The sequence below is a fragment of the Pipistrellus kuhlii genome, unplaced genomic scaffold (genome assembly GCF_014108245.1).
Source record: "Pipistrellus kuhlii isolate mPipKuh1 unplaced genomic scaffold, mPipKuh1.p scaffold_m20_p_13, whole genome shotgun sequence".
Lineage (NCBI taxonomy): Eukaryota > Metazoa > Chordata > Mammalia > Chiroptera > Vespertilionidae > Pipistrellus > Pipistrellus kuhlii.
The window spans coordinates 34,860,096-34,872,297 of NW_023425438.1; the positions used below are offsets into that span (position 1 = coordinate 34,860,096).

At 45.6% G+C, this 12,202-nt stretch overlaps 1 protein-coding gene across 4 annotated transcripts in view; it reads left to right on the plus strand.

Annotated features, from left to right (window-relative positions):
• The first annotated feature begins 11,202 nt into the window (after window positions 1-11,202).
• ARHGAP25 (Rho GTPase activating protein 25) overlaps window positions 11,203-12,202 on the plus strand; it is an 81,771-nt gene continuing 80,771 nt past the window's right edge. Inside the window, exon 1 of one of the 4 annotated variants that reach the window (XM_036435578.2) lies at window positions 11,203-11,659. In XM_036435578.2, coding sequence (XP_036291471.1) covers window positions 11,599-11,659 — 61 coding nt within the window. In that variant the 5' untranslated portion in view covers window positions 11,203-11,598. Of the gene's footprint in view, window positions 11,660-11,737; window positions 11,937-12,202 lie in introns of those variants that run through there. The other 3 variants (XM_036435580.2, XM_036435577.2, XM_036435576.2) reach the window with 3 other exon arrangements.

A 12,202-nucleotide genomic window follows, 5' to 3' on the forward strand; every position in this document is an offset into this window, starting at 1 on the left:
CCATTTGCTGTCATTTAGAAGGGACGTGGGAAGGGCAGAGAGAGAAAAAGAGTATGCTTAGTTCGCCAACATTAATCAAAAAGGCCCAGTTTGTTTGTTTGATGTAATCTTGAGGTAACACTTACATTGGTGAGAAACCACTATGGGATCTCCAATGCCATTTCAGATAGGCATCTGTATTCTACTTTATAGACTTTCATGACCTAAATTTTCTTCAACCTGATGTGGTTTTGCCACAACTGATATGTCTCTTTACTCTTTAATCCTAGTTGAACAATACAAGATTCTCAAAATGTCAGAATCTGACATCCCATTTGTTTTATGTGTATTCCCAACATTTCTCTTATAGTTAACTAGACATTAAATTCCCAGTCCTATGCTGAAGCTCATCAGGGACACCCCTTCTCCCTCTTTAAGGGGCAACAACATGGCAGAGGCGTCACGACGTTGGTTGGGATGCCGAGGCTTTTACTGGCTCTAGAATTGAATCAATTCACTCCTCTCTTTGTGAGCTTCAGATTCTTCCTCTGCAAAAGATGGGGGTTAACGATAGCCTCTGACACATTTGTGGTGCTGAGTCTTGAAGTATGGGACAGCATGAATGTCTAAAAATAAGCCAGAGGTCTGAGGAGGAAGCCAGTGCACCATCCCCACCACTGAGAGCGGCGATAACCACTTGACCTTTTATGTTTTCACTTATGAAGTAGATGCTTTTCACCATAGCTTTTCTTGGCTATATCTTACCTGTAATGCATGGCAGGAAAGCCTTTGCTTAAAAAAAAATAATAATTAAATTTTATTCAGAGAGGAAGGGAGAGGGAGAGAGAAATAGAAACATCAATGATGAGAAAAAAATCATTGATTGGCTGCCTTTTGCGTGTCTCACACTGGGAATCAAGCCTGCAAACTGGGCATCTGCCCCAACCGGAAATCAAACTGCGACCTACTGGTTTAGAGGTCAGCGCTCAACCACTGAGCAACACTGGCCAGGCAAAGTCTTTGTTTGTTGAAAGTGGGAGTAAAAACCTAAAGGCATGTTTTAAAGTGTTCAAGTGTTGGGATTTTTAGGACACCCCCTCACTCACTTACCCACATGTGACTTGACGTGTTATCATGCTATTCATTTATTCTCTCTTTCCTGAGCCATTGACTTAATTTTCATAAAACAGCTTTGTGTTTTTCTCTGCACTTATACTTCATTGGTTTAAGTAATTGACTTCATCATATCGATATAATTGGAATAGTAAATACAGCTTGTATTCCTTGGGAAGCATTCTCTTGGGAATAGATTCAACTGACTTAATCACTTGCTGAGAGTTAGAAGTAAATGACATACTGCCGGTCGTGAGCACTCAGAGGACCCTGGGCACCCATCAAGGAGTTTTACAAACGACAGCACAGAGTAAGGAAGTGAGCTAAGGGCAGGTCCATAAAGGAGCCTCTTGTGTGCCGATCAAATATTAATACATTCTCTTCAAAGAGGTTTTCTAGATCCCGACTACTCAAAGTGTGGTGTGGGGACCGGCAGCATCGCCTGGAACATGTTATTATAGAAATGCTGCGAGTCAGGCCTCTCCCCAGACCTACCGAGTCAGGATATTCATTTTCACAAGAACTCCGATGATTCAAAATCACAGCAAAGCCTGCCATCACTGCTTTAGGTGCACGGTAGGGCTTCTGGTCTTTCCACTGCACACACTCTTCCTTCGTGCTCATCTACTTTTGAACTTGGTACAAAATAGGTATGTCATAAATATGTGATAGTCTTGCTCCGAAAAAATGAGAACAGCTGTTTGGTTGGAAACTGCACCCAGAGTCAGCTCACAGGTCACCCAATTTCATAATCTTTGTATGCATTTCTGCTTGCTGCTATAATAAGTTACCACAACCCAGTGGCTTAAGAAAACACAGATTGACTCTCTGATAATTCTGGAGGTCACACTCCAAGTTCGTCTCGTTGGGTTAAAGCCAAGGTGTCCACAGGGCTGCTTCCCTCTGAGTCTCTGAGGGAGGATCTGCTTCCTGGCTCCTCCAGCTTTTATAGGTCAGGTGCACCCCTTGACTCAGGGAACCCCTTTTTCGGACCACTTTAACCTGTGCTTCGATACTCACAGCCACCTCCCCTGCCTCTCTCTCACATGTGAGTACACTGGGCCCACCTAGGTAATCTCCATTTCAAGATCCTTGACTTAATCACACCTGCAAAACCCTTGTAGCATGGAGAGTAACACATTCTCAGGTTCCAGGGATTGCAGTGTGGATATCTTTGGGGAGCCATTATTCTCACAACAACCTTGTCGGTGATTGTCTTAAGGGAATGTAGCATTATTATCATTACTAGTTAACAAGGTCTGTTATGTCCCAGGCAATTTACATGCATGAAACCTAATCCTCACAGGAAAAGCTCACCATAGCTCTTATCCTGTCCCTGTAGATGAGAAGCCTGGGGTTCAGAAATCACAGGGTTTAGCACCCTGACCCTCATGCATCCAGGTTTACTAAGTACCTCTTGGGACCTGGCTCATGTCATCAACATAGTCACCTGATTTATTCCCCAAATCAGGAGGAACAACATCAGACAGTTCAGAGTTGTCCACCCACAGTTATGCCCATGGATCTAAAGCCCATGCTTATTTTGAGAAGGAACTTTTGAATGTTATGCAAACCCCAAAGTGATGGTTTTGCTAGACCAAAGCCCTAGCAGCTTCCTGTGCACTGTCAGCGGACTGATCAGGACTCATTTCTAGAAATCACACACCCAGGCAGGGAAGGTCCCGTGTTTAAGAATCACAGAAATCAGACTAAATGCTGGCAGGGGGCAGTGTCACACACTGCCCTGATAAACTGTGGCTCAGATGTTTGGTGGGGCAGAGGAGTGGGGCTGGGGTAGGACAGAGATTGCAGGCATGGAGACATTTCAAACAGGTTTTTACAAAAATAGCTCCTATCCGTGCTCTGGAAGCTTTGCGAGGGGCAGAGATCAAATTCCCCTCAATTATGTGGCTACAATCACTTTGTTACTGGAATCCTTCAAAAGGGCAAATTCTTTGTGCACAGAGCCGCAGCCTGCTCTCAGCATTTCAGCCTCCCAGATTCAAATGTCCCTAAGTGAGGTAGGCAACATCGGGGTGGTGGAAATTTATAAGCTATTTTCAATACACTCCCCACCTCCAGATATTTTGGGATACTTGAAGGTGACCCTATCGGACTCTCCTGTTGAACCAATATTATCTTTCAAAACTGAAGTGAGGTTTATAGAAATCCACAGATGTGATTGGGTGTGGAGACACTTACGACACCCCAGACTCCAAAGCCCCAATTATATCCTTGGTCCCCCCCCCCAGCCCCACATGTCTGGAAGCACACGTGAAACTTCTTGGGGACAAGAAATTTTAATAACTAATACCAACTCTACTTTAATACTGGAAATAGTTCTGTTTCAAATGAAAATGTGCACATTTTTAAATTGCCCTGGCTACTTAACATTTTATAGACAAAGCTTTTTAAAAATAACAGATAAAAACAAACTCTATTTACGAAATGGGCCCAAACTTGAGCTTTTGGCTGTCAGAACTAACAATCGAAAATGAATTAATTGCTTTATTTTGAATGTTATACTTTATGTTAAGGATTATGTTGTCTATTTTCTGACTAAGATTTGCAACAACTCATGGACAAAAAATAGATTTCTGACCAACCCTCTAGGCATATTTCCTCTCCAATACTTGCCTCAGTTTGCTTATCTGTAAAATGGGATAAATAATACCTGCCCTATTTACAGGAAGGGGAAAAAGAATTGCATTGGGTATGGAAGTCCAGTGCTCTCTCTGCCAACGTGTGGAATGAGTTTAAAGTGAAGTTCTCAGGCGCTAACGCTTCCCTCCCCCCGGCAGGGTTTGGCTGTTCTGTGTGTAATTACTCAATGTGAACCGTGGGTTTTATATCACCTGCAAAATCAGCTGCTTCTGTCACTTCCCGTTCTGGCAGTGCCCTGCTGAGCACCTCGTGATCTCAGGAGCGTAGACGCTGGCTGGCGACAAGGTCCAGGTTTGGCTTAAGAACACAGTCCTTGAACTGTTGGGTTAGATTTCCTCTCAGCAAAACCCCAGGTAGACAGAAGATCACACGTTTGCCTTCCTGCCACTCGGATCCCTTTCCTTTCTCTGGGTGTCGCTACCACTGCCCACAACACCACTTCCTTACCCCCAGGGTGTCCAGCCAAGCCCATAAAATTGGGTGTGTCGTTTGCACATGTGCTGGGCAGGCCCCAACGGGCTCTTGAAACCGCACCACTGGTTTGTGGTCCAGAATTAGCTCTCCCCCGCCCCAGCATCTCAGCACTGCAGTGCTTTGTGGACAGACAGCTCCCTTCCATATCCTCTCTGGGCCCAACCCACCTAGCCCCTGCGGGATTTGCAGCTTGATAGGCCTCTTAACCAAGAACAGCAGGACCCTCCTGGTTTCCAGGTTGGAGCCAAAACAGCATCGATTAACTTGTTAGCTACTAGCTTCCTTTCTTATTAAGTCCCAGGAAATGGAGCGTGGAGGGCTCTGAAGGACACGTTATATTTCACCCAAAAGAAATTATTGTCTTCTCTAAGGCTGTGTAAGAACTTGCCACATGCCAGACACTGCCGTGTGAGTGCTTTATGGTATATTACCTCATCAGCTCTATGACGTAGGCAGAGTAATTACCCACATTCTGCATATGAGAGAAGTAGGTCTGAGAGATGTTAATCAGCATGCCCCAGGGCAGCTGAGGAGGCCGGGTTCAAACCAGGGAGCTGAGCTCCAAGGCCCCTGGTCCTGATAGTGCTTCTCACCCCAACTCAGGCTCCTGAACCCCAAGATCCTTCCACATCACTGTGGGCACACGGGTGCTCAAGGACAGCTGGCTACAGCACTGTGCAAAGGACTTGGGGCAAGCACTTGGTCAACAGGCACCCCGTTTCCCCACTCTCCAACCTGGGGAGAGGTGAGCTTGGAGGGGGCTCACCCGATGCACACAGGCCTGTGTCCCAGCAGAGGGGCTCCACCCCTCTCTGCTCTCTTTTTATGGGGCACATGTGACTGCTGTGTGTTGCACTTGAGCTGGCTGTTCCAGTGCTCCTTTAGCCATAGCATTGGCTATGGTTGGTAAGGGGTGTAGACTAGCTAGCCAATTCCATGATGCTGGGCCCACTGGGAGGCAATGGTCACAAACAGAGTTCCAGTTGTCAGAGCTTCCCAGCACATGACAAAGCAGGTCTGTGACCATCCACTATCGAGGCAGACTTCACACCTCGAAAATGCATTCAAGAAAGTGAAGCCCCCATTCAAGAGCCCAGAGCCAGAAAAGCTGGTCTGCTCATAGTTGGCCCGGCTAGACCCTCCAGGTTGACTCCTGCTCACTTAGCTGCCTCAGGGCAGTGTTCTCTCCTCGTTGGCCTTTCCAGGCCGTGGGACAGTCACATCTCTGTGCTGGGTCTGAGCAGGGATCCTGCAGGCCTCAGGGGTCTGCTGTGGATACTATAATGGTTGCTACATCCAAAAGCTCCTTGGGCTTTTTCTTTTCTTTTTATATTTATTTTTAATTTTTTTTCTTTATTGATTACATATGTGCCCTTATTGCCCCATTGCCCCTTAACTCCCCCTGCTCCCCACTCATGTCCTCACCCCCTGTTGTCTGGGTCCATTAATTAAGCTTATATGGATACATACACATCCTTTGAGTTGGGGTTTTTCATTCCAAAAGTGATCGCATCTGTGGAGCACACTGCATATGCATGGCCAAGAGGAGGGAACCACAAATAGCCGCTGACCCTTCTGCCCATGGCCCAGCCTGCACAGTTGATGGCGCTGGTGTTTTCCCTGGCAGAGTGTGCTGATATGGGATGAATGGCCACCAAAACCCTTGAGAGAGTGGCCATCAGAGCATGGTCAAGGCAGAAGGGCAGCAAGGGTTCCCTTCTAGCTCTAGGGCTCCCTCTAGGGATCAGTGAGCAAACTCCTACTCCCAGGGCTGGGTTCTGAAGATTTAGAGGAGAAAGAAAAAGACACTGAATCTTGGTATTTTCACCATTTCAATCCAACTTTGGGGTCTTGTGTGAGCGGGAAATATGTATCAGTTCTTAAATTTCTTAATTCACTTTCCTACATTTCTACCTATGAGAATTCGCCTAGGGGCAGAAAGGGGGAGAATGAATTAACCGAGATCTGTACATGGATATTGTGAAAATTTATATACAACTCAAATGCTCAAAGACACAGAGAGGTGTTGAAGACTGTCATCACATAATTAAAAACGATGAGGTTATGAGGTTATTAATAATGATGTTTTAGAAAATGCTTCATGACAGATATGTTTTTTGTCAAGGGAACACAACAGTTTATAACACAACATGCACACTATTTTTAAATTTAATTTAATTTTTATTTTTTAAATTTATCCTTATTGTTGAAAGATGTTCCCTTTTCCCCCAGATTGACTCCCTCCACTTAGCTCCTGCTCGCTCCCCAGGCCTTCACCACACTATTGCTGGTGTCTATGGGTTATGAATATATATATATATATATATATATATATATATATATATATATATATGCTTTTTGGTCAATTTCTTCCTGCTCCCCTCATCTCCCCTGCTTACCTCTGAAATACTTTAGTCTGTTGCATGCTTCAATGTCTCTGCATCTATTTGATTTGTCAGTTTATTGTGTTCATTAGATTCCACATATATGTGAGATCTGGTACAAGCACTATATTTAAATTTTAAAATACATACAAATGGGATCTAATGTACAGCATGGTAACTACAATAATATGGCACAGTGTGCTTAAAAAGTTGCCGAGAATAGAACAGATTTTAAACGTTCTCACCACACACACACAAAAAAGGGTAATTGTTAATTACGTGAGGTGACCAGTGTGTTAATTATCTTGATCTTGGTAACCATTCTACAATGTATATGTATAGCTAATCATCACATTGTACACTTTAAACATATACAATTATACACGTCAATTGTTTCTTAATAAAGTTAAAAGTACATATGTACATATATTACATATACACACAAACAGAAAGAGTAAAAAAGATGGAAACTGAGAATGGGAAAAATTTTCATTACACATTAGATAGTAACCATGCCTTTCATTTTCTTTATGCTCATATAAAAGTTGCATAGACCTCTAAAGTGGTAAAAATAACAATAAAAAGGTTGTTTAAAAACTCCTCCAATGACTGCCTCTTAGGATAGATCCCAACTCCTCAGCCAGAGTCAGAGGCCGTGGCCCAGCGGCCCTGCCACCTCTGCTGTCCCCTCCTCCAGCCTTGTCCTGTGGCCACACACCATTCCTGGTACTTCCCTAAACGGATTTATCATCTTAGCATCAATCTGCTATTTCAATGGCCCAGAACATCCTCCCCCCACTCCCCACCTTGCTCCTGCCCGACTGCTCTCTCCTGGGTTCCCTGTCCCAGGAAGCCATCCCTGGCCACCCAAGCAGAATTCAGCCTTCTCTGCTTTCACCCTGCCCCGTGCATGCACTGTTTTTGTACCTCAAACAGCACTGCCTTTATGTTTACATGCCTCTCTCATGAGTCATTTGAAGATTAGGTTCTTAATCATCCTTGTTTACTCAGCATCCAGCATGGTCCCGGATAAATGTTTATGGGGTAAGTGAATGAATGAATGAACGAACGAATGAATGAATGAATCTGTCTACTGAGCTGTAGCTTCACATACCAGCAGGACGTCTGTACTCACTGCCCCTTAGGTCTCTAAATATAGCATTTCCCAGAGTGAGCCCAGCATCTTCTCCCTGGGGTACCTCGACAGCCCTACCCACTCCTCATTAGCAGCCCTCAACCTTGTGCTCTGCCCATCTCTGTGATTAGAGCCTTCCACCCTCCAGGGAGTAGAGCCAGACTGCAGTCATCTCTCTTTCTTGCCGCAGAAATTCACTGGGGCTCACAATCCGACCACCTGGGTGCTCTTGAGTTGTTTGCCTTCTTTCCCTACACACTGCCACAGCCTCATCATCCCTACCCCAGGGTAAAGTCGAAACTCTTTACCAAGGCTTACCTTGGTCCAGCCCTGTCTGTCTCTCCAGCTTCTTCTTTCCTCTATATCATCTCTTTCATCCATCTCAGGAGCCACCTGGTGAGTTCTTCTCTGCCTCTGTGACTTATGCATGCTGTTTGCTTTGTCTGGAAGCCTTTTTCCAATCCTCTTGCCCCCATAACTCATTTGTTAAGCTTTAATTTAAAAGACATTTCCTCCAGGAAGCCTTCTCTCATATTCCCCAAGTCCCAAGTATGCTCTTCTGACATAATCTTCCATAGTTCCCTAGAGTTCCCCCAACATAATCCTACTTATGGTGTATTTACTTATTTGTGCTTCTCTCTTAATATTCAGTAAGTTGAATGGGAGCAGAAACCAAGACTGCTTGTTCTTGAACGTGTCTAGCAAATTCAAGTCCTTCCTCAATAAATGATTAGCATTCAATAAGCAAATAGATGAATGAATTTTTGCTTTTTGTGATTGCAGAGGCTGATAGAAACTTTGGGACCAGATAAGACATCTTGTTCTTCATTTTTTGGAGGAAAGGATGAGGAGAGCTGCCCTCTATCCCTAACTAGGCAGCTGGCTGCCCCACACAGGCTCTTTGGAAGGAAGGCTGCTGTGTTAGGCCTTTCCAGGGGTGTCTTTCTTCTGATCGCCCTTGCAAGTGCTCACAACCAACTTCCCCATCAGTCATGAGTTTTTCCAAGACTTACAGGAACCTACCCTAAACAGGAAAGGAAGTTCCCTATATGTTTCTAAGTGCTACCTTCACAATATTGTCAGAGTTCCTGAGTTAAAGGTCCCAGGACTGAACCTTTGGATGGTGAAGATGCTGCTGGGGCTCAAGGTAGCTATCTACTACCCCAACCCAAGTCAGGGCAGAAATAAGGGGCAGTGGTGTTTCTGGTGGTGGTTCTGTCTGGCAGGTACTAATGCGGGAGAGGAGGGGCTTCAAAGTCTCCATTGGCTGAGTCAGGTTCAGAGGAGTCCCACACCCCTGGGGAGACCAGAGGGTAGCTGGGTAAAGTGGGTTGGTGTGATGGGTTGGAGTCTTGATCAGCAAATATTCCCTGCCTTCTTCTTCTCCCATCCCCTTAGGGATAGGTGTACTTCCTGCCTCACTGACTTTGGACTTGACCATCTGATGTGAGTTAGCCACTGGAATATGAGCAGACATGTTGTGACTAGAGGCTATAAGTATACTTGTGTGGTTCTTCCCTCTTACGCTCCTTTCATTCACAATGGGAAGCATATGCCTCAGGTTACCACTGTTTCTTCAGCCGGGTCCCCTAAATAGAAGTTGCAGACATGTTTAGTTTGAGATGGCAGAGATATGTATGAATTGGGGACCAGGGGAGGGTCTGGCTGGAGATCTATACTGGAGTCATCAGACAGGTGACATTGAGAGATTTGAGACAGATGGACTCATCATGGTGTGGGTGTGGATGAAAACAAAGCCCAGAGTCTTGGTTTCCTTCAATATTTAGAGGTCAGAGAGATGAGAAGAAAGCAGCAAAGAAACAGATAACCAGGCCAGGAACAGTCCTGGGAGCCAAGAGGAAGGAGGCTGAGTTGGAGACAATGATCAAATGTGTCCGAAGCTGATAAGTCAGTGAGATGACATGGAGGAATGCCCAGTGCTTTACTGAAACTGATGTCATCGATGTCCTTGATAGGAGTATATCTTATGGAGTTCTGGGGGCAAAAGCATCAACAGAAGTGACTCAAAGAGAATAGTAGCAGAAACATTTGCAAGTGTAGACAATCCGTACCAAAGCTTTGCTCAGAAATGAAGGAGAGACACTGTGTTGTCCAAGAGGAAACTGGCATCAAGAGGGGTGTTTTTAAATAACGGGATAAAAAAATAATAAGCTTGAATGTTAACAGGAATGATCCAGGAAAAAGAAGAAATGGATGATGCCGTAGATATGTTGGCGTGATGACAGTTGGTTCACCCTCTGTGACTGGAAGAAGGCTGAGTATTGGGCCCATATGCAGGGAGGGGGCAGATAGAGTGGTGGGAGCCAGCAGACATTCCCTTCCAGTTGCACCAACTTTCTCAATGAAGCTGGAAGCCAGGTCACCAACAAAAAGTGAGCTTGTAGGAGATGAGGAAAGTATGACGGAGTCCTCCAGGAGAGTCCAAGAATGAATGGACTACGATGTGTAGCTTGCTTGGAAACCAGCAGGGACTATTTTACCTACTATCTAGTAAAGCCCCATGCCAGCCCCATGAAGCAGGCCCTATTATGTGCCTCATTTACAGAGTGATGAGGGAATTAAAGCACAGAGTGCTTTAGAAACCTGTCCTTAATCACAAAGTAAGAAAGTAGGAGAGCCAGGATTTGAACACAGGTGGTCTGGCCCTGGGGCCAAATACTTAACTAGGTTAGCGTGACTCAGTTAAACCTATAGAAGCCTGTCACGGAACTGAACTACCTAGAATTGGGGTTGACCTAACATTTGTGGTGCAACCACTATGTGTCGAGTTCTGTGCTAGACGCCTTCACCGCTCTGTGCAGTCATGGTTCTCATCAACCCATTTTACCACCGAGGACACTGAGGCCCAGAGAGAGACAGTCACTTGTTAAAAACTGCAGAGCTAGCTAGGAAGTGGAAGAACTGAGCTCTGACCCCATGTCGATCTGATTCCCAAACCCACACCCTATGCAGAATGCCAAAGAGCCATTATCCCATGGGGGAGGGTCTCCCCATGGAAAGCCAACCTACTAGCTACCTACCTGAGAACCCTCCCTAGATCAGGCCGAGGCCACTTGGTGCCTTCATCCTGAGCAGGTGGAGAGCTTACCATGCAGTCGGGGGAGCAGGAAACATATTAAGGAAGGCAAGTTTTGGGGGACGCTGCTTGTCTGACTGACCATTTTTGGATGCCTTATCCATGTGGTGAGGAGGAGAGCTTAGCAGTAGAGGGCGAGAGTCTTGGAATTTTCTTTGTAATCAAAGCTCTAGCCTTCTATCGTAAGAGCACTCATTCTACTTATGCAAGCATTTCCAAAAAAACTCTTCTTAAGAAAGACTGTTCAGAATGTATCAACTACACAGAGCAGCCACCACTTCCTCAAATGCAAGGAAGCAGACAGTTAACAAAAAACAAACTAAAAAAACACACACACAAAAAGGCCGAGAGGCAGCCGTTGTTTATGAGGCCCTTTCCTCAGAGAGACCTGAGATTCTCTCAACCAGGGGCTTTGCTTCCCACGAGGCAGAGCGAAGTGGTAACTGGGATATTTCTGGTAAAACTGAAAGCAAGAGAAGCAGGGTGTACACTTCACGAGGTACCAGCCCCCGGGGCTGTGGGTGGGGTTTGGTGGAGGTTTGGGGACCATCCCCCAAGTCACAGATGATTGGACCTTCCGTCTGAGAGAAAGGAGGACACACGCTGGCAAATCAACCTCAAACCCAAGACTGCCCGTGAAGCAATCTGAAAGGAGAAAGCACACACACCGGCCACAGGGAAGGCTTGGGAAGGCAGGCCGGACTGAGGCCGACTCACCGCTTCAGCAGCTGCTCACCACAACCAGAAGCAAAATGTCCCTGAAATTGCCAAGAAACTGGGATTTCAACCTGAAAGGAGAGGCGGCGAAAATAGGTACAGTCCATGTCTTTTTGTTGTCTCTGTGGTTCTTGTACTTGAGCACCCACCATTTGCATGTTGGTCTGCAGGGAGAATAGTTTACCTAAAAATGAATCTTGGCAAATATGGGCTTGGGGGGAAATTTGCATTCAAGTCGATAGGTTGGTTCAAAGTTTCCAAATGCCGGGAGGGGGTTCTCTTTCGTTTGGGGGTGGCAGTGGAATGGAGCTGCCTGGTGTGTGGGATCTGGGTTACTCTGGATGGGTTAAAGCTACAGATCGCACACAAAACTGTAAGTGTTTCTTGATCATGGAAGGATTATTTCTCTCCCGTGTGGACACTTATCCATATTGGCAGTGGGTTTTGATCAGAGCCCAGATAGTGGTCTTTGAAGTGCTTGCTCTGCAATCAAAGTCAAGGTAGCCTGTTCCATGAGCCCACTGGGTCTGTTAGGTCCTCTCTGGGCTCGGGGCTGAGACTCGCAGCAAAAGGAAACACTGCAGACAAGATGGCAACATGGAGACATGTGAAGGGAAAATAAAGACAATTTTAGTTAAA